This window comes from Salmo salar, chromosome 02 (assembly GCF_965601325.2).
Source record: "Salmo salar chromosome 02, fSalSal1, whole genome shotgun sequence".
Taxonomy (NCBI): domain Eukaryota; kingdom Metazoa; phylum Chordata; class Actinopteri; order Salmoniformes; family Salmonidae; genus Salmo; species Salmo salar.
In genome coordinates, this window is record NC_138292.1 from 5,095,944 (window position 1) to 5,119,455 (window position 23,512).

At 39.9% G+C, this 23,512-nt stretch overlaps 1 protein-coding gene across 9 annotated transcripts in view; it reads right to left on the minus strand.

Moving 5' to 3' along the window:
* The window catches only part of LOC106572986 (secretagogin), a 79,876-nt gene that overhangs the window by 54,176 nt on the left and 2,188 nt on the right, over positions 1–23,512 (minus strand). For all 9 annotated transcript variants that reach the window (XM_082959193.1, XM_082959196.1, XM_082959185.1 and 6 more), the window contains exons 3-6: positions 21,484–21,576; positions 18,356–18,445; positions 16,986–17,042; positions 16,360–16,437 (exon numbers count right to left, since the gene is read on the minus strand). In XM_082959193.1, the coding sequence (XP_082815319.1) occupies positions 16,360–16,437; positions 16,986–17,042; positions 18,356–18,445; positions 21,484–21,576 (318 nt within the window). The remainder of the gene's footprint in view (positions 1–16,359; positions 16,438–16,985; positions 17,043–18,355; positions 18,446–21,483; positions 21,577–23,512) is intronic.

The following is a 23,512-nucleotide window of genomic DNA, read 5'->3' on the forward strand; positions in this document are numbered from 1 at the left end:
TGCATTAGATTGATTAGAGACTGATGACTGCATTAGGTTGATTAGAGACTGATGACTGCATTAGGTTGATTAGAGACTGATGACTGCATTAGATTGATTAGAGACTGATGACTGCATTAATGGTTCTAGAGACTGATGACTGCAGTAATGGTTCTAGAGACTGATGACTGCATTAATGGTTCTAGAGACTGATGACTGCATTAATGGTTCTAGAGACTGATGACTGCATTAATGGTTCTAGAGACTGATGACTGCATTAATGGTTCTAGAGACTGATGACTGCATTAGATTGATTAGAGACTGATGACTGCATTAATGGTTCTAGAGACTGATGACTGCATTAATGGTTCTAGAGACTGATGACTGCATTAGGTTGATTAGAGACTGATGACTGCATTAGATTGATTAGAGACTGATGACTGCATTAATGGTTCTAGAGACTGATGACTGCATTAATGGTTCTAGAGACTGATGACTGCATTAGATTGATTAGAGACTGATGACTGCATTAATGGTTCTAGAGACTGATGACTGCATTAATGGTTCTAGAGACTGATGACTGCATTAGGTTGATTAGAGACTGATGACTGCACTAGATTGATTAGAGACTGATGACTGCATTAGATTGATTAGAGACTGATGACTGCATTAATGGTTCTAGAGACTGATGACTGCATTAATGGTTCTAGAGACTGATGACTGCATTATGTTGATTAGAGACTGATGACTGCATTAATGGTTCTAGAGACTGATGACTGCATTAATGGTTCTAGAGACTGATGACTGCATTAATGGTTCTAGAGACTGATGACTGCATTAGATTGATTAGAGACTGATGACTGCATTAGGTTGATTAGAGACTGATGACTGCATTAATGGTTCTAGAGACTGATGACTGCATTAATGGTTCTAGAGACTGATGACTGCATTAATGGTTCTAGAGACTGATGACTGCATTAGGTTGATTAGAGACTGATGACTGCATTAGATTGATTAGAGACTGATGACTGCATTAATGGTTCTAGAGACTGATGACTGCATTAGATTGATTAGAGACTGATGACTGCATTAGATTGATTAGAGACTGATGACTGCATTAATGGTTCTAGAGACTGATGACTGCATTAGGTTGATTAGAGACTGATGACTGCATTAATGGTTCTAGAGACTGATGACTGCATTAATGGTTCTAGAGACTGATGACTGCATTAATGGTTCTAGAGACTGATGACTGCATTAGGTTGATTAGAGACTGATGACTGCATTAATGGTTCTAGAGACTGATGACTGCATTAGATTGATTAGAGACTGATGACTGCATTAGGTTGATTAGAGACTGATGGCTGCATTAATGGTTCTAGAGACTGATGACTGCATTAGATTGATTAGAGACTGATGACTGCATTAGATTGATTAGAGACTGATGACTGCATTAATGGTTCTAGAGACTGATGACTGCATTAGATTGATTAGAGACTGATGACTGCATTAGATTGATTAGAGACTGATGACTGCATTAGATTGATTAGAGACTGATGACTGCATTAGGTTGATTAGAGACTGATGACTGCATTAGGTTGATTAGAGACTGATGACTGCATTAGATTGATTAGAGACTGATGACTGCATTAATGGTTCTAGAGACTGATGACTGCATTAATGGTTCTAGAGACTGATGACTGCATTAGATTGATTAGAGACTGATGACTGCATTAGGTTGATTAGAGACTGATGACTGCATTAATGGTTCTAGAGACTGATGACTGCATTAATGGTTCTAGAGACTGATGACTGCATTAGGTTGATTAGAGACTGATGACTGCATTAGGTTGATTAGAGACTGATGACTGCATTAATGGTTCTAGAGACTGATGACTGCATTAATGGTTCTAGAGACTGATGACTGCATTAGGTTGATTAGAGACTGATGACTGCATTAGGTTGATTAGAGACTGATGACTGCATTAATGGTTCTAGAGACTGATGACTGCATTAATGGTTCTAGAGACTGATGACTGCATTAGGTTGATTAGAGACTGATGACTGCATTAATGGTTCTAGAGACTGATGACTGCATTAATGGTTCTAGAGACTGATGACTGCATTAATGGTTCTAGAGACTGATGACTGCATTAATGGTTCTAGAGACTGATGACTGCATTAGGTTGATTAGAGACTGATGACTGCATTAATGGTTCTAGAGACTCATGACTGCATTAATGGTTCTAGAGACTGATGACTGCATTATGTTGATTAGAGACTGATGACTGCATTAATGGTTCTAGAGACTGATGACTGCATTAGATTGATTAGAGACTGATGACTGCATTAGATTGATTAGAGACTGATGGCTGCATTAATGGATCTAGAGACTGATGACTGCATTAGATTGATTAGAGACTGATGACTGCATTAGATTGATTAGAGACTGATGACTGCATTAATGGTTCTAGAGACTGATGACTGCATTAGATTGATTAGAGACTGATGACTGCATTAGATTGATTAGAGACTGATGACTGCATTAGGTTGATTAGAGACTGATGACTGCATTAGGTTGATTAGAGACTGATGACTGCATTAGATTGATTAGAGACTGATGACTGCATTAATGGTTCTAGAGACTGATGACTGCAGTAATGGTTCTAGAGACTGATGACTGCATTAATGGTTCTAGAGACTGATGACTGCATTAATGGTTCTAGAGACTGATGACTGCATTAATGGTTCTAGAGACTGATGACTGCATTAGGTTGATTAGAGACTGATGACTGCATTAATGGTTCTAGAGACTGATGACTGCATTAATGGTTCTAGAGACTGATGACTGCATTAGGTTGATTAGAGACTGATGAATGCATTAGGTTGATTAGAGACTGATGACTGCATTAATGGTTCTAGAGACTGATGACTGCATTAATGGTTCTAGAGACTGATGACTGCATTAGATTGATTAGAGACTGATGACTGCATTAATGGTTCTAGAGACTGATGACTGCATTAATGGTTCTAGAGACTGATGACTGCATTAGGTTGATTAGAGACTGATGACTGCATTAGGTTGATTAGAGACTGATGACTGCATTAATGGTTCTAGAGACTGATGACTGCATTAATGGTTCTAGAGACTGATGACTGCATTAGATTGATTAGAGACTGATGACTGCATTAGGTTGATTAGAGACTGATGACTGCATTAATGGATCTAGAGACTGATGACTGCATTAATGGTTCTAGAGACTGATGACTGCATTAGGTTGATTAGAGACTGATGACTGCATTAATGGTTCTAGAGACTGATGACTGCATTAGGTTGATTAGAGACTGATGACTGCATTAATGGTTCTAGAGACTGATGACTGCATTAGGTTGATTAGAGACTGATGACTGCATTAATGGTTCTAGAGACTGATGACTGCATTAATGGTTCTAGAGACTGATGACTGCATTATGTTGATTAGAGACTGATGACTGCATTAATGGTTCTAGAGACTGATGACTGCATTAGATTGATTAGAGACTGATGACTGCATTAGATTGATTAGAGACTGATGGCTGCATTAATGGATCTAGAGACTGATGACTGCATTAGATTGATTAGAGACTGATGACTGCATTAGATTGATTAGAGACTGATGACTGCATTAATGGTTCTAGAGACTGATGACTGCATTAATGGTTCTAGAGACTGATGACTGCATTAGATTGATTAGAGACTGATGACTGCATTAGATTGATTAGAGACTGATGACTGCATTAGATTGATTAGAGACTGATGACTGCATTAGGTTGATTAGAGACTGATGACTGCATTAGGTTGATTAGAGACTGATGACTGCATTAGATGGATCTAGAGACTGATGACTGCATTAATGGTTCTAGAGACTGATGACTGCATTAATGGTTCTAGAGACTGATGACTGCATTAATGGTTCTAGAGACTGATGACTGCATTAATGGTTCTAGAGACTGATGACTGCATTAATGGTTCTAGAGACTGATGACTGCATTAGATTGATTAGAGACTGATGACTGCATTAATGGTTCTAGAGACTGATGACTGCATTAATGGTTCTAGAGACTGATGACTGCATTAGGTTGATTAGAGACTGATGACTGCATTAGATTGATTAGAGACCGATGACTGCATTAATGGTTCTAGAGACTGATGACTGCATTAGGTTGATTAGAGACTGATGACTGCACTAGATTGATTAGAGACTGATGACTGCATTAGATTGATTAGAGACTGATGACTGCATTAACGGTTCTAGAGACTGATGACTGCATTAATGGTTCTAGAGACTGATGACTGCATTAATGGTTCTAGAGACTGATGACTGCATTAATGGTTCTAGAGACTGATGACTGCATTAGGTTGATTAGAGACTGATGACTGCATTAGATTGATTAGAGACTGATGACTGCATTAATGGTTCTAGAGACTGATGACTGCATTAATGGTTCTAGAGACTGATGACTGCATTAATGGTTCTAGAGACTGATGACTGCATTAGGTTGATTAGAGACTGATGACTGCATTAGATTGATTAGAGACTGATGACTGCATTATGTTGATTAGAGACTGATGACTGCATTAGATTGATTAGAGACTGATGACTGCATTAATGGTTCTAGAGACTGATGACTGCATTAGGTTGATTAGAGACTGATGACTGCATTAATGGTTCTAGAGACTGATGACTGCATTAATGGTTCTAGAGACTGATGACTGCATTAATGGTTCTAGAGACTGATGACTGCATTAGGTTGATTAGAGACTGATGACTGCATTAGGTTGATTAGAGACTGATGACTGCATTAGAGTGGTGATCTAGAGACTGATGACTGCATTATGTTGATTAGAGACTGATGACTGCATTAGATTGATTAGAGACTGATGACTGCATTAATGGTTCTAGAGACTGATGACTGCATTAGATTGATTAGAGACTGATGACTGCATTAGGTTGATTAGAGACTGATGACTGCATTAATGGTTCTAGAGACTGATGACTGCATTAATGGTTCTAGAGACTGATGACTGCATTAGATTGATTAGAGACTGATGACTGCATTAATGGTTCTAGAGACTGATGACTGCATTAGATTGATTAGAGACTGATGACTGCATTAATGGTTCTAGAGACTGATGACTGCATTAGATTGATCTAGAGACTGATGACTGCATTAGGATTGGATTCTAGAGACTGATGACTGCATTAATGGATCTAGAGACTGATGACTGCATTAGATTGATTAGAGACTGATGACTGCATTAATGGTTCTAGAGACTGATGACTGCATTAGGTTGATTAGAGACTGATGACTGCATTAGGTTGATTAGAGACTGATGACTGCATTAATGGTTCTAGAGACTGATGACTGCATTAATGGTTCTAGAGACTGATGACTGCATTAGATTGATTAGAGACTGATGACTGCATTAGATTGATTAGAGACTGATGACTGCATTAGATTGATTAGAGACTGATGACTGCATTAGATTGATTAGAGACTGATGACTGCATTAATGGTTCTAGAGACTGATGACTGCATTAATGGTTCTAGAGACTGATGACTGCATTAATGGTTCTAGAGACTGATGACTGCATTAGATGGTTCTAGAGACTGATGACTGCATTAATGGTTCTAGAGACTGATGACTGCATTAGGTTGATTAGAGACTGATGACTGCATTAATGGTTCTAGAGACTGATGACTGCATTAGATTGATTAGAGACTGATGACTGCATTAGATTGATTAGAGACTGATGACTGCATTAATGGATCTAGAGACTGATGACTGCATTAGATTGATTAGAGACTGATGACTGCATTAGATTGATTAGAGACTGATGACTGCATTAATGGTTCTAGAGACTGATGACTGCATTAGATGGATCTAGAGACTGATGACTGCATTAGATGGTTCTAGAGACTGATGACTGCATTAGGTTGATTAGAGACTGATGACTGCATTAGATTGATTAGAGACTGATGACTGCATTAATGGTTCTAGAGACTGATGACTGCATTAATGGTTCTAGAGACTGATGACTGCATTAATGGTTCTAGAGACTGATGACTGCATTAGATTGATTAGAGACTGATGACTGCATTAATGGTTCTAGAGACTGATGACTGCATTAATGGTTCTAGAGACTGATGACTGCATTAGATTGATTAGAGACTGATGACTGCATTAATGGTTCTAGAGACTGATGACTGCATTAATGGTTCTAGAGACTGATGACTGCATTAGGTTGATTAGAGACTGATGACTGCATTAGGTTGATTAGAGACTGATGACTGCATTAATGGTTCTAGAGACTGATGACTGCATTAGGTTGATTAGAGACTGATGACTGCATTAGATTGATTAGAGACTGATGACTGCATTAATGGTTCTAGAGACTGATGACTGCATTAATGGTTCTAGAGACTGATGACTGCATTAATGGTTCTAGAGACTGATGACTGCATTAGATTGATTAGAGACTGATGACTGCATTAGATTGATTAGAGACTGATGACTGCATTAGGTTGATTAGAGACTGATGACTGCATTAGGTTGATTAGAGACTGATGACTGCATTAATGGTTCTAGAGACTGATGACTGCATTAATGGTTCTAGAGACTGATGACTGCAGTTAGATGTGATCTAGAGACTGATGACTGCATTAATGGTTCTAGAGACTGATGACTGCATTAGGTTGATTAGAGACTGATGACTGCATTAGAGTGTGATCTAGAGACTGATGACTGCATTAATGGTTCTAGAGACTGATGACTGCATTAATGGTTCTAGAGACTGATGACTGCATTAGGTTGATTAGAGACTGATGACTGCATTAGGTTGATTAGAGACTGATGACTGCATTAATGGTTCTAGAGACTGATGACTGCATTAATGGTTCTAGAGACTGATGACTGCATTATGTTGATTAGAGACTGATGACTGCATTAGATTGATTAGAGACTGATGACTGCATTAGATTGATTAGAGACTGATGACTGCATTAGGTTGATTAGAGACTGATGACTGCATTAGGTTGATTAGAGACTGATGACTGCATTAGATTGATCTAGAGACTGATGACTGCATTAATGGTTCTAGAGACTGATGACTGCATTAATGGTTCTAGAGACTGATGACTGCATTAGATTGATTAGAGACTGATGACTGCATTAATGGTTCTAGAGACTGATGACTGCATTAATGGTTCTAGAGACTGATGACTGCATTAATGGTTCTAGAGACTGATGACTGCATTAGATTGATTAGAGACTGATGACTGCATTAGATTGATTAGAGACTGATGACTGCATTAATGGATCTAGAGACTGATGACTGCATTAGATTGATTAGAGACTGATGACTGCATTAGATTGATTAGAGACTGATGACTGCATTAATGGTTCTAGAGACTGATGACTGCATTAATGGTTCTAGAGACTGATGACTGCATTAGATTGATTAGAGACTGATGACTGCATTAGATTGATTAGAGACTGATGACTGCATTAGGTTGATTAGAGACTGATGACTGCATTAGATTGATTAGAGACTGATGACTGCATTAATGGTTCTAGAGACTGATGACTGCATTAATGGTTCTAGAGACTGATGACTGCATTAATGGTTCTAGAGACTGATGACTGCATTAATGGTTCTAGAGACTGATGACTGCATTAATGGTTCTAGAGACTGATGACTGCATTAGATTGATTAGAGACTGATGACTGCATTAGATTGATTAGAGACTGATGACTGCATTAGATTGATTAGAGACTGATGACTGCATTAGGTTGATTAGAGACTGATGACTGCATTAATGGTTCTAGAGACTGATGACTGCATTAATGGTTCTAGAGACTGATGACTGCATTAATGGTTCTAGAGACTGATGACTGCATTAGGTTGATTAGAGACTGATGACTGCATTAATGGTTCTAGAGACTGATGACTGCATTAATGGTTCTAGAGACTGATGACTGCATTAGATTGATTAGAGACTGATGACTGCATTAATGGTTCTAGAGACTGATGACTGCATTAATGGTTCTAGAGACTGATGACTGCATTAATGGTTCTAGAGACTGATGACTGCATTAGATTGATTAGAGACTGATGACTGCATTAGGTTGATTAGAGACTGATGACTGCATTAATGGATCTAGAGACTGATGACTGCATTAGATTGATTAGAGACTGATGACTGCATTAGATTGATTAGAGACTGATGACTGCATTAATGGTTCTAGAGACTGATGACTGCATTAATGGTTCTAGAGACTGATGACTGCATTAATGGTTCTAGAGACTGATGACTGCATTAGATTGATCTAGAGACTGATGACTGCATTAGATTGATTAGAGACTGATGACTGCATTAGATGGATCTAGAGACTGATGACTGCATTAGATTGATTAGAGACTGATGACTGCATTAATGGTTCTAGAGACTGATGACTGCATTAATGGTTCTAGAGACTGATGACTGCATTAGATTGATTAGAGACTGATGACTGCATTAGATTGATTAGAGACTGATGACTGCATTAGGTTGATTAGAGACTGATGACTGCATTAGGTTGATTAGAGACTGATGACTGCATTAGATTGATTAGAGACTGATGACTGCATTAATGGTTTAGAGACTGATGACTGCATTAATGGTTCTAGAGACTGATGACTGCATTAATGGTTCTAGAGACTGATGACTGCATTAATGGTTTAGAGACTGATGACTGCATTAGGTTGATTAGAGACTGATGACTGCATTAATGGTTCTAGAGACTGATGACTGCATTAATGGTTCTAGAGACTGATGACTGCATTAGATTGATTAGAGACTGATGACTGCATTAATGGTTCTAGAGACTGATGACTGCATTAGATTGATTAGAGACTGATGACTGCATTAGGTTGATTAGAGACTGATGACTGCATTAATGGTTCTAGAGACTGATGACTGCATTAATGGTTCTAGAGACTGATGACTGCATTAGGTTGATTAGAGACTGATGACTGCATTAGATTGATTAGAGACTGATGACTGCATTAGATTGATTAGAGACTGATGACTGCATTAGGTTGATTAGAGACTGATGACTGCATTAATGGTTCTAGAGACTGATGACTGCATTAATGGTTCTAGAGACTGATGACTGCATTAATGGTTCTAGAGACTGATGACTGCATTAGATTGATTAGAGACTGATGACTGCATTAATGGTTCTAGAGACTGATGACTGCATTAGATTGATTAGAGACTGATGACTGCATTAGATTGATTAGAGACTGATGACTGCATTAGATTGATTAGAGACTGATGACTGCATTAGATTGATTAGAGACTGATGACTGCATTAGATTGATTAGAGACTGATGACTGCATTAGATTGATCTAGAGACTGATGACTGCATTAATGGTTCTAGAGACTGATGACTGCATTAGGTTGATTAGAGACTGATGACTGCATTAGATTGATCTAGAGACTGATGACTGCATTAGATTGATCTAGAGACTGATGACTGCATTAGATTGATTAGAGACTGATGACTGCATTAATGGTTCTAGAGACTGATGACTGCATTAATGGTTCTAGAGACTGATGACTGCATTAATGGTTCTAGAGACTGATGACTGCATTAGGTTGATTAGAGACTGATGACTGCATTAGGTTGATTAGAGACTGATGACTGCATTAGGTTGATTAGAGACTGATGACTGCATTAATGGTTCTAGAGACTGATGACTGCATTAATGGTTCTAGAGACTGATGACTGCATTAGGTTGATTAGAGACTGATGACTGCATTAATGGTTCTAGAGACTGATGACTGCATTAATGGTTCTAGAGACTGATGACTGCATTAATGGTTCTAGAGACTGATGACTGCATTAGGTTGATTAGAGACTGATGACTGCATTAGATTGATTAGAGACTGATGACTGCATTAGATTGATTAGAGACTGATGACTGCATTAGATTGATTAGAGACTGATGACTGCATTAATGGTTCTAGAGACTGATGACTGCATTAGGTTGATTAGAGACTGATGACTGCATTAATGGTTCTAGAGACTGATGACTGCATTAATGGTTCTAGAGACTGATGACTGCATTAATGGTTCTAGAGACTGATGACTGCATTAGGTTGATTAGAGACTGATGACTGCATTAGATTGATTAGAGACTGATGACTGCATTAATGGTTCTAGAGACTGATGACTGCATTAGGTTGATTAGAGACTGATGACTGCATTAGGTTGATTAGAGACTGATGACTGCATTAATGGTTCTAGAGACTGATGACTGCATTAGATTGATTAGAGACTGATGACTGCATTAATGGTTCTAGAGACTGATGACTGCATTAGATTGATTAGAGACTGATGACTGCATTAATGGTTCTAGAGACTGATGACTGCATTAGGTTGATTAGAGACTGATGACTGCATTAGGTTGATTAGAGACTGATGACTGCATTAATGGTTCTAGAGACTGATGACTGCATTAATGGTTCTAGAGACTGATGACTGCATTAGGTTGATTAGAGACTGATGACTGCATTAGGTTGATTAGAGACTGATGACTGCATTAATGGTTCTAGAGACTGATGACTGCATTAATGGTTCTAGAGACTGATGACTGCATTAATGGTTCTAGAGACTGATGACTGCATTAGGTTGATTAGAGACTGATGACTGCATTAATGGTTCTAGAGACTGATGACTGCATTAGATTGATTAGAGACTGATGACTGCATTAGATTGATTAGAGACTGATGACTGCATTAATGGTTCTAGAGACTGATGACTGCATTAGATTGATTAGAGACTGATGACTGCATTAGATGGATCTAGAGACTGATGACTGCATTAATGGTTCTAGAGACTGATGACTGCATTAGATTGATTAGAGACTGATGACTGCATTAGATTGATTAGAGACTGATGACTGCATTAGATTGATTAGAGACTGATGACTGCATTAGGTTGATTAGAGACTGATGACTGCATTAGGTTGATTAGAGACTGATGACTGCATTAGATTGATTAGAGACTGATGACTGCATTAATGGTTCTAGAGACTGATGACTGCAGTAATGGTTCTAGAGACTGATGACTGCATTAATGGTTCTAGAGACTGATGACTGCATTAATGGTTCTAGAGACTGATGACTGCATTAGGTTGATTAGAGACTGATGACTGCATTAGGTTGATTAGAGACTGATGACTGCATTAATGGTTCTAGAGACTGATGACTGCATTAATGGTTCTAGAGACTGATGACTGCATTAGGTTGATTAGAGACTGATGACTGCATTAGGTTGATTAGAGACTGATGACTGCATTAATGGTTCTAGAGACTGATGACTGCATTAATGGTTCTAGAGACTGATGACTGCATTAGATTGATTAGAGACTGATGACTGCATTAGATTGATTAGAGACTGATGACTGCATTAGATTGATTAGAGACTGATGACTGCATTAGGTTGATTAGAGACTGATGACTGCATTAGGTTGATTAGAGACTGATGACTGCATTAGATTGATTAGAGACTGATGACTGCATTAATGGTTCTAGAGACTGATGACTGCATTAATGGTTCTAGAGACTGATGACTGCATTAGGTTGATTAGAGACTGATGACTGCATTAATTGATTAGAGACTGATGACTGCATTAATGGTTCTAGAGACTGATGACTGCATTAATGGTTCTAGAGACTGATGACTGCATTAGGTTGATTAGAGACTGATGACTGCATTAGGTTGATTAGAGACTGATGACTGCATTAATGGTTCTAGAGACTGATGACTGCATTAATGGTTCTAGAGACTGATGACTGCATTAATGGTTCTAGAGACTGATGACTGCATTAGATTGATCTAGAGACTGATGACTGCATTAATGGTTCTAGAGACTGATGACTGCATTAGGTTGATTAGAGACTGATGACTGCATTAATGGTTCTAGAGACTGATGACTGCATTAGATTGATTAGAGACTGATGACTGCATTAGATTGATTAGAGACTGATGACTGCATTAATGGTTCTAGAGACTGATGACTGCATTAGGTTGATTAGAGACTGATGACTGCATTAATGGTTCTAGAGACTGATGACTGCATTAATGGTTCTAGAGACTGATGACTGCATTAATGGTTCTAGAGACTGATGACTGCATTAGATTGATTAGAGACTGATGACTGCATTAGATTGATTAGAGACTGATGACTGCATTAGGTTGATTAGAGACTGATGACTGCATTAGATTGATTAGAGACTGATGACTGCATTAATGGTTCTAGAGACTGATGACTGCATTAATGGTTCTAGAGACTGATGACTGCATTAATGGTTCTAGAGACTGATGACTGCATTAGATTGATCTAGAGACTGATGACTGCATTAATGGTTCTAGAGACTGATGACTGCATTAATGGTTCTAGAGACTGATGACTGCATTAGATTGATTAGAGACTGATGACTGCATTAATGGTTCTAGAGACTGATGACTGCATTAATGGTTCTAGAGACTGATGACTGCATTAATGGTTCTAGAGACTGATGACTGCATTAGATTGATTAGAGACTGATGACTGCATTAGATTGATTAGAGACTGATGACTGCATTAGGTTGATTAGAGACTGATGACTGCATTAGATTGATTAGAGACTGATGACTGCATTAGATTGATTAGAGACTGATGACTGCATTAATGGTTCTAGAGACTGATGACTGCATTAATGGTTCTAGAGACTGATGACTGCATTAATGGTTCTAGAGACTGATGACTGCATTAATGGTTCTAGAGACTGATGACTGCATTAGATTGATTAGAGACTGATGACTGCATTAGGTTGATTAGAGACTGATGACTGCATTAGATTGATCTAGAGACTGATGACTGCATTAATGGTTCTAGAGACTGATGACTGCATTAATGGTTCTAGAGACTGATGACTGCATTAGGTTGATTAGAGACTGATGACTGCATTAGATTGATTAGAGACTGATGACTGCATTAGTTGATTAGAGACTGATGACTGCATTAGATTGATTAGAGACTGATGACTGCATTAATGGTTCTAGAGACTGATGACTGCATTAGGTTGATTAGAGACTGATGACTGCATTAATGGTTCTAGAGACTGATGACTGCATTAATGGTTCTAGAGACTGATGACTGCATTAATGGTTCTAGAGACTGATGACTGCATTAATGGTTCTAGAGACTGATGACTGCATTAGGTTGATTAGAGACTGATGACTGCATTAATGGTTCTAGAGACTGATGACTGCATTAATGGTTCTAGAGACTGATGACTGCATTATGTTGATTAGAGACTGATGACTGCATTAATGGTTCTAGAGACTGATGACTGCATTAGATTGATTAGAGACTGATGACTGCATTAGATTGATTAGAGACTGATGACTGCATTAATGGTTCTAGAGACTGATGACTGCATTAGATTGATTAGAGACTGATGACTGCATTAGATTGATTAGAGACTGATGACTGCATTAGGTTGATTAGAGACTGATGACTGCATTAGGTTGATTAGAGACTGATGACTGCATTAGATTGATTAGAGACTGATGACTGCATTAATGGTTCTAGAGACTGATGACTGCATTAATGGTTCTAGAGACTGATGACTGCATTAATGGTTCTAGAGACTGATGACTGCATTAATGGTTCTAGAGACTGATGACTGCATTAATGGTTCTAGAGACTGATGACTGCATTAGGTTGATTAGAGACTGATGACTGCATTAGGTTGATTAGAGACTGATGACTGCATTAATGGTTCTAGAGACTGATGACTGCATTAATGGTTCTAGAGACTGATGACTGCATTAGGTTGATTAGAGACTGATGACTGCATTAGGTTGATTAGAGACTGATGACTGCATTAATGGTTCTAGAGACTGATGACTGCATTAATGGTTCTAGAGACTGATGACTGCATTAGGTTGATTAGAGACTGATGACTGCATTAATGGTTCTAGAGACTGATGACTGCATTAATGGTTCTAGAGACTGATGACTGCATTAATGGTTCTAGAGACTGATGACTGCATTAGGTTGATTAGAGACTGATGACTGCATTAATGGTTCTAGAGACTGATGACTGCATTAATGGTTCTAGAGACTGATGACTGCATTAATGGTTGACTTAGAGACTGATGACTGCATTAGATTGATTAGAGACTGATGACTGCATTAGATTGATTAGAGACTGATGACTGCATTAGATTGATTAGAGACTGATGACTGCATTAATGGTTCTAGAGACTGATGACTGCATTAGATTGATTAGAGACTGATGACTGCATTAATGGTTCTAGAGACTGATGACTGCATTAATGGTTCTAGAGACTGATGACTGCATTAATGGTTCTAGAGACTGATGACTGCATTAATGGTTCTAGAGACTGATGACTGCATTAATGGTTCTAGAGACTGATGACTGCATTAGGTTGATTAGAGACTGATGACTGCATTAGGTTGATTAGAGACTGATGACTGCATTAATGGTTCTAGAGACTGATGACTGCATTAATGGTTCTAGAGACTGATGACTGCATTAGATTGATTAGAGACTGATGACTGCATTAGGTTGATTAGAGACTGATGACTGCATTAGGTTGATTAGAGACTGATGACTGCATTAATGGTTCTAGAGACTGATGACTGCATTAATGGTTCTAGAGACTGATGACTGCATTAGATGGTTCTAGAGACTGATGACTGCATTAGATTGATCTAGAGACTGATGACTGCATTAATGGTTCTAGAGACTGATGACTGCATTAGGTTGATTAGAGACTGATGACTGCATTAATGGTTGCTAGAGACTGATGACTGCATTAATGGTTCTAGAGACTGATGACTGCATTAATGGTTCTAGAGACTGATGACTGCATTAGGTTCTAGAGACTGATGACTGCATTAGGTTGATTAGAGACTGATGACTGCATTAGGTTGATTAGAGACTGATGACTGCATTAGATTGATCTAGAGACTGATGACTGCATTAATGGTTCTAGAGACTGATGACTGCATTAGATTGATTAGAGACTGATGACCGCATTAATGGTTCTAGAGACTGATGACTGCATTAGGTTGATTAGAGACTGATGACTGCATTAATGGTTCTAGAGACTGATGACTGCGTTAATGGTTCTAGAGACTGATGACTGCATTAATGGTTCTAGAGACTGATGACTGCATTAATGGTTCTAGAGACTGATGACTGCATTAATGGTTCTAGAGACTGATGACTGCATTAATGGTTGATCTAGAGACTGATGACTGCATTAGTGGTTCTAGAGACTGATGACTGCATTAGGTTGATTAGAGACTGATGACCGCATTAAGTGGTTCTAGAGACTGATGACTGCATTAGGTTGATTAGAGACTGATGACCGCATTAATGGTTCTAGAGACTGATGACTGCATTAGGTTGATTAGAGACTGATGACCGCATTAATGGTTCTAGAGACTGATGACTGCATTAGGTTGATTAGAGACTGATGACCGCATTAATGGTTCTAGAGACTGATGACTGCATTAGGTTGATTAGAGACTGATGACTGCATTAATGGTTCTAGAGACTGATGACTGCATTAGTTGATTAGAGACTGATGACTGCATCAGGTTGATTAGAGACTGATGACTGCATTAATGGTTCTAGAGACTGATGACTGCATTAATGGTTCTAGAGACTGATGACTGCATTAATGGTTCTAGAGACTGATGACTGCATTAGATTGATTAGAGACTGATGACTGCATTAGGTTGATTAGAGACTGATGACTGCATTAGGTTGATTAGACGTAGTGCTTGAGTTATCTTATTTTACACACACTGGAGAGAGAGATTGTAAATCAGTGGGTAAGAGACTATAAAGACTGAGTGTCATGGCCAAACGGGAAAGGAAGCATCCCAAGAATGGCAACAGGAACCAAGAGGATATCTTTAGTACAGGCCCTATGTTCCCCCAGGAACCAAGAGGATATCTTTAGTACAGGCCCTATGTTCCTCCAGGAACCAAGAGGATATCTTTAGTACAGGCCCTATGTTCCTCCAGGAACCAAGAGGATATCTTTAGTACAGGCCCTATGTTCCTCCAGGAACCAAGAGGATATCTTTAGTACCTCCAGGAACCAAGAAGAACACATTTTCAGTGTTTGTTTTGAAATAGTATTTATTAATTATTATTATCATATTATTACAAAAGTATTAATAACATTTCACCAATGAGGCCACTAGGGGGCGATTTGGTCATTTGACTACAGGAAAGGGCTAGGAGACTTGTTTTACCATTGCGTCTGTGTACTCCTCCAGTTTGCTGGAGGACACAGCCTTCCCGTGCTGCTGGAACAAGTCCTTCAGGAAACCCTGTTTACAAAGAAGGAGAGAAGCAATAAAAAGGGCAATATTGTTTAATTTCCTGATTCACTGAAATCAGATCTAACATGGTTTGATAAATATAAAGACATTACGTTCTGTGTGTAGGAGTGGAGTTAGTTCTGTGTGTAGGAGTGGAGTTAGACAACATTACCTTCTGTGTGTAGGAGTGGAGTTAAACAACATTACCTTCTGTGTGTAGGAGTGGAGTTAGACAACATTACCTTCTGTGTGTAGGAGTGGAGTTAAACAACATTACCTTCTGTGTGTAGGAGTGGAGTTAAACAACATTACCTTCTGTGTGTAGGAGTGGAGTTAAACAACATTACCTTCTGTGTGTAGGAGTGGAGTTAAACAACATTACCTTCTGTGTGTAGGAGTGGAGTTAAACAACATTACCTTCTGTGTGTAGGAGTGGAGTTAAACAACATTACCTTCTGTGTGTAGGAGTGGAGTTAAACAACATTACCTTCTGTGTGTAGGAGTGGAGTTAAACAACATTACCTTCTGTGTGTAGGAGTGGAGTTAAACAACATTACCTTCAGCTCCACAGCTGATATGTATCCACTGCTGTCAGCGTCATACTTTCTCCAGATCTACAGAGACAAGAAGGACAATCAGTTACTACTGCTGTAAATACAAATACCAGCTGCCATCAATGACCCTTAGTAAGCATTAGGTTGCTTATCCAGGTGAGGTGATGCTGAGTGATTTGTCTTCAGAGTTACTGTGATAGCCACACACAACAAATGGAGTTCACATAGAAAAAGGAACTGCGAACATTCTTTCCATAAATTACAACTTACATCTCACGTATTTGGTTCTACAGATCTGGCAGGTGCACGGATCACCACTCAGACCATTCCAACAGATCACCACTCAGACCATTCCAACAGATCACCACTCAGACCATTCCAACAGATCACCACTCAGACCACTCCAACAGATCACCACTCAGACCAGATCACCACTCAGACCACTCCAACAGATCACCACAGACCATTCCAACAGATCACCACTCAGACCAGATCCCCACACAGACCATTCCAACAGATCACCACTCAGACCACTCCAACAGATCACCACTCAGACCATTCCAACAGATCACCACACAGACCATTCCAACAGATCACCACTCAGACCATTCCAACAGATCACCACTCAGACCATTCCAACAGATCACCACTCAGACCATTCCAACAGATCACCACTCAGACCATTCCAAAAGATCACCACTCAGACCATTCCAACAGATCACCACTCAGACCAGATCACCACTCAGACCACTGCAACAGATCACCACACAAACCACTCCAACAGATCACCACACAGACCATTCCAACAGATCACCACACAGACCATTCCAACAGATCACCACTCAGACCATTCCAACAGATCACCACTCAGACCATTCCAACAGATCACCACACAGACCATTCCAACAGATCACCACTCAGACCAGATCACCACTCAGACCACTCCAACAGATCACCACACAGACCATTCCACCTTCATAAAGTCTACACTGTTGTCCAGAGGGGCTTCTTACCTTCATAAAGTCTACACTGTTGTCCAGAGGGGCTTCTCACCTTCATAAAGTCTACACTATTGTCCGGAGGGGCTTCTTACCTTCATAAAGTCTACACTGTTGTCCAGAGGGGCTTCTCACCTTCATAAAGTCTACACTATTGTCCAGAGGGGCTTCTTACCTTCATAAAGTCTACACTGTTGTCCAGAGGGGCTTCTTACCTTCATAAAGTCTACACTGTTGTCCAGAGGGGCTTCTTACCTTCATAAAGTCTACACTGTTGTCCAGAGGGGCTTCTCACCTTCATAAAGTCTACACTGTTGTCCAGAGGGGCTTCTTACCTTCATAAAGTCTACACTGTTGTCCAGAGGGGCTTCTTACCTTCATAAAGTCTACACTGTTGTCCAGAGGGGCTTCCCTGCGGAACACCAGGAGGAAGTTCTCATCCTGTGGCAGGATCATCATGGCCAACTGCAACACAACCAAATACACATGAACATTTAGCAGATGCTCTTATCCAGAGTCACTTACAATACGTGAATTCAACTAAAGTGCATTCAACTGTATATCATGATAATTACACCACAGTTATCAGCAAGATATCCGTGGGAGTAAGAAGAGAGAGAAGCCATCCTTAAGAGTCTCTCTCCCAACCCAGCTGACCTCCCATACAACCAGCCCAGAGTCAGCGTCTCTAACTGTTGATTCACCCCTCTCTAACTGTTGATTCACCCCTCTCTAACTGTTGATTCACCCCTCTCTAACTGTTGATTCACCCCTCTCTAACTGTTGATTCACCCCTCTCTAACTGTTGATTCACCCCTCTCTAACTGTTGATTCACCCCTCTCTAACTGTTGATTCACCCCTCTCCAACTGTTGATTCACCCCTCTCCAACTGTTGATTCACCCCTCTCTAACTGTTGATTCACCCCTCTCTAACTGTTGATTCACCCCTCTCTAACTGTTGATTCACCCCTCTCTAACTGTTGATTCACCCCTCTCTAACTGTTGATTCACCCCTCTCTAACTGTTGATTCACCCCTCTCTAACTGTTGATTCACCCCTCTCTAACTGTTGATTCACCCCTCTCTAACTGTTGATTCACCCCTCTCTAACTGTTGATTCACCCCTCTCTAACTGAATCACTGAAGCTGCACCTTTTTCCCAGAGAGACCGTGATGTATGATGCCAGTGAAGTACGATGCCAGTGAAGTACGATGCCAGTGAAGTACGATGCCAGTGAAGTATGATGTCAGTGAAGTACGATGCCAGTGACGTGGCAGCAATTCATCAGACCCACTAATTGTGGACCTGGCAGGCATCCAGATCTAACTGTGCTGAGTGCCCAACGGGATCTTGTGCAGTCCCCTCTTAGTACTAATTATATTAGCACTGCATTAGGGGATTACATTGGGAGCTGATCAACATTGCGGAGAGAGAGAGAGAGAGAGAGAGTGGGAGAAAGAGAGAGTGAGAGAGAGAGAGAGACAGAGAGAAAGAGAGAGAGAGAGACAGAGAGAGAGAAAGAGAGAGAGAGAGAGAGAGGGAGTGAGTGAGAGACAGAGAGAAAGAGAGAGAGAAAGAGAGAGTGAGAGAGACAGAGAGAGTGAGAGAGAGTGAGAGAGAGAGATACAGAGAGAGAGAGAGATACAGAGAGAGAGAGAGATACAGAGAGAGAGAGATACAGAGAGAGAGAGAGAGAGAGCGAGAGAGAGATAGAGAGATACAGAGAGAGAGCAAGAGAGAGATAGAGAGATACAGAGAGAGAGAGATACAGAGAGAGATACAGAGAGAGAGAGATACAGAGAGAGAGATACAGAGAGAGAGAAAGAGACAGAGAGAGAGAGAGCAAGAGAGAGAGAGAGAGAGAGTGAGAGAGAGTGAGAGATAGACAGAGAGACAGAGAGAGAGCGAGAGAGCGAGAGAGAGAGAGAGAGAGAGAGAGAGAGAGAGGAAAGACCATGAGAAAACAGACCAGTTGTAGGTTACTACTGCAGCACTGTGCACCAAAAATACTGTCCAACAAGAACTCTGAGAAAAAAGGTGGCACCAGTCATTGATTCCTGCTGGTTCATGTGTAATGAATCTGGTCATGCAATTGGCTGTCATATATGCTGAATCGTGCTTTTGACAATTAAAACAAGTGCCTATCACTCCATCTCTACAAACGGTATACTGTTCATCCCATTAGTGAAATGGTTTCATCGCCCTTAGCTGCTAGCGCTGCGCTCTCCACATCAACCACACAAAGAGACGGTGTGGCTTGTCTGTCATCTTCAGATGGCTGAGAGGACGTTTACTGTGAGTGACCACTCCCATATACAGTAAAACGTCCCACAGAAACCACACAAATATATTGATCATTTCCCCCACTTATAAATGCTGGAAGCCTTTGAGATTTGTGGTCAAATGAATTGGTCTTCTTTTGAAAGTGGATGAAAGCATTTTTCTCTCTCTCTCTCTTGAGGTTACTGTGCTATTTGTCAGCTTGTGTCACTCATGTCTCTCAGAGATGTTCTCTTGGCTGTATCGCAGATTGTTATAGCTATAGGTTTCCTATCCATCTGTATCTCAGATTGTTATAGCTATAGGTTTCCTATCCATCTGTATCTCAGATTGTTATAGCTATAGGTTTCCCTATCCATCTGTATCTCAGATTGTTATAGCTATAGGGTTCCCTATCCAACTGTATCTCAGATTGTTATAGCTATAGGTTTCCTATCCATCTGTATCTCAGATTGTTATAGCTATAGGGTTCCTATCCATCTGTATCTCAGATTGTTATAGCTATAGGTTTCCTATCCATCTGTATCTCAGATTGTTATAGCTATAGGTTTCCTATCCATCTGTATCTCAGATTGTTATAGCTATAGGTTTCCTATCCATCTGTATCTCAGATTGTTATAGCTATAGGTTTCCCTATCCATCTGTATCTCAGATTGTTATAGCTATAGGTTTCCCTATCCATCTGTATCTCAGATTGTTATAGCTATAGGTTTCCCTATCCATCTGTATCTCAGATTGTTATAGCTATAGGTTTCCCTATCCATCTGTATCTCAGATTGTTAAAGCTATAGGTTTCCTATCCATCTGTATCTCAGATTGTTATAGCTATAGGTTTCCCTATCCATCTGTATCTCAGATTGTTATAGCTATAGGTTTCCCTATCCATCTGTATCTCAGATTGTTAAAGCTATAGGTTTCCCTATCCATCTGTATCTCAGATTGTTATAGCTATAGGTTTCCTATCCATCTGTATCTCAGATTGTTATAGCTATAGGTTTCCTATCCATCTGTATCTCAGCTTGTTATAGCTATAGGTTTCCTATCCATCTGTATCTCAGATTGTTATAGCTATAGGTTTCCCTATCCATCTGTATCTCAGATTGTTATAGCTATAGGTTTCCCTATCCATCTGTATCTCAGATTGTTATAGCTATAGGTTCCCCTATCCATCTGTATCTCAGATTGTTATAGCTATAGGTTCCTATCCATCTGTTGACGTTACCTCCTGGATCTGCAGGCGTCCGTCTGCGGTGACATCATAGGCTGACATGAACTTCTGCTTCAGCCTCTGGACCCTCTCCTCTGTTACTTTATCCTGCACGGAGAGAGAGATCAGAATAACAGTTACCACAGTCACTATGACTCCCCCTCCCCCCTCCCTCTCTCTCCTCTGACCAGATGTGCTTACTGGTACCCACATGTCTCTCTTCTCTGGTGGAAATGTAATATACCCGATGATCAATGATGCTTCCTCCCTGAACTGACTCTCTACACTGTATGCAATGACTTCCTGTGTGTTGTCTTAGGAATGCTGCATTATCTCACCATTCCCCATTCTGTCACATCTCTGTCAAGCAGAGCTTCTGTTGTCTTCTGATTGGAAGGTCACTTTTAAAGTAATCCTATTGGTCAACAACTCACATTTGGAACCCAAACAACTCAGGTGTTATAAAGGAGTGTTTCATTCTGTCTTTCTCTTTGTGTTCCTGACCTGCTGTGGTGAAATACACTCTCTCTCTTTCTCTCTCCTTCCCATGGCCTCTTGGGGCATGGCTTTTTCAGGCTATGACTTCTCTCTCTCTCTTATCATGCCTATAATAATGTATTGCAATTTAAGCTTATGTGAATCGTTTGTATTACAATGTATTTAAATCTACTTTCCTTTAGTTCTCCATTCTCATACCTTTCTTGATAGCCTGTTACTTAAACTCAACCATAATCCTCTTTATGGAGACAGATACCAGTTTTGATCATTAATTTCATAGTCTTATTACGGGTTGTATGTAAGGTATATATAATACGGATTTATATCAAATATTACTTCCCTAGAGATACACTTCATAACTAATTAGCTGTGTACATACAGTGAGAGCAGGAACAAACACAAATAAATGACCTGTCCCAGACATGTAGGTGCCAGCAGCTTCTCATAATACAGATACATGAGTCTGTTGTCAATAAATGACCTGTCCCAGACATGTAGGTGCCAGCAGCTTCTCATAATACAGAGACATGAGTCTGTTGTCAATAAATGACCTGTCCCAGACATGTAGGTGACAGCAGCTTCTCATAATACAGAGACATGAGTCTGTTGTCAATAAATGACCTGTCCCAGACATGTAGGTGACAGCAGATTCTCATAATACAGATACATGAGTCTGTTGTCAATAAATGACCTGTCCCAGACATGTAGGTGACAGCAGATTCTCATAATACAGATACATGAGTCTGTTGTCAATAAATGACCTGTCCCAGACATGTAGGTGCCAGCAGATTCTCATAATACAGAGACATGAGTCTGTTGTCAATAAATGACCTGTCCCAGACATGTAGGTGCCAGCAGTTTCTCATAATACAGAGACATGAGTCTGTTGTCAATAAATGACCTGTCCCAGACATGTAGGTGCCAGCAGATTCTCATAATACAGAGACATGAGTCTGTTGTCAATAAATGACCTGTCCCAGACATGTAGGTGCCAGCAGATTCTCATAATACAGAGACATGAGTCTGTTGTCAATAAATGACCTGTCCCAGACATGTAGGTGCCAGCAGCTTCTCATAATACAGAGACATGAGTCTGTTGTCAATAAATGACCTGTCCCAGACATGTAGGTGCCAGTAGATTCTCATAATACAGATACATGAGTCTGTTGTCAATAAATGACCTGTCCCAGACATGTAGGTGCCAGCAGCTTCTCATAATACAGATACATGAGTCTGTTGTCAATAAATGACCTGTCCCAGACATGTAGGTGCCAGCAGCTTCTCATAATACAGATACATGAGTCTGTTGTCAATAAATGACCTGTCCCAGACATGTAGGTGACAGCAGATTCTCATAATACAGAGACATGAGTCTGTTGTCAATAAATGACCTGTCCCAGACATGTAGGTGACAGCAGCTTCTCATAATACAGAGACATGAGTCTGTTGTCAATAAATGACCTGTCCCAGACATGTAGGTGCCAGCAGCTTCTCATAATACAGAGACATGAGTCTGTTGTCAATAAATGACCTGTCCCAGACATGT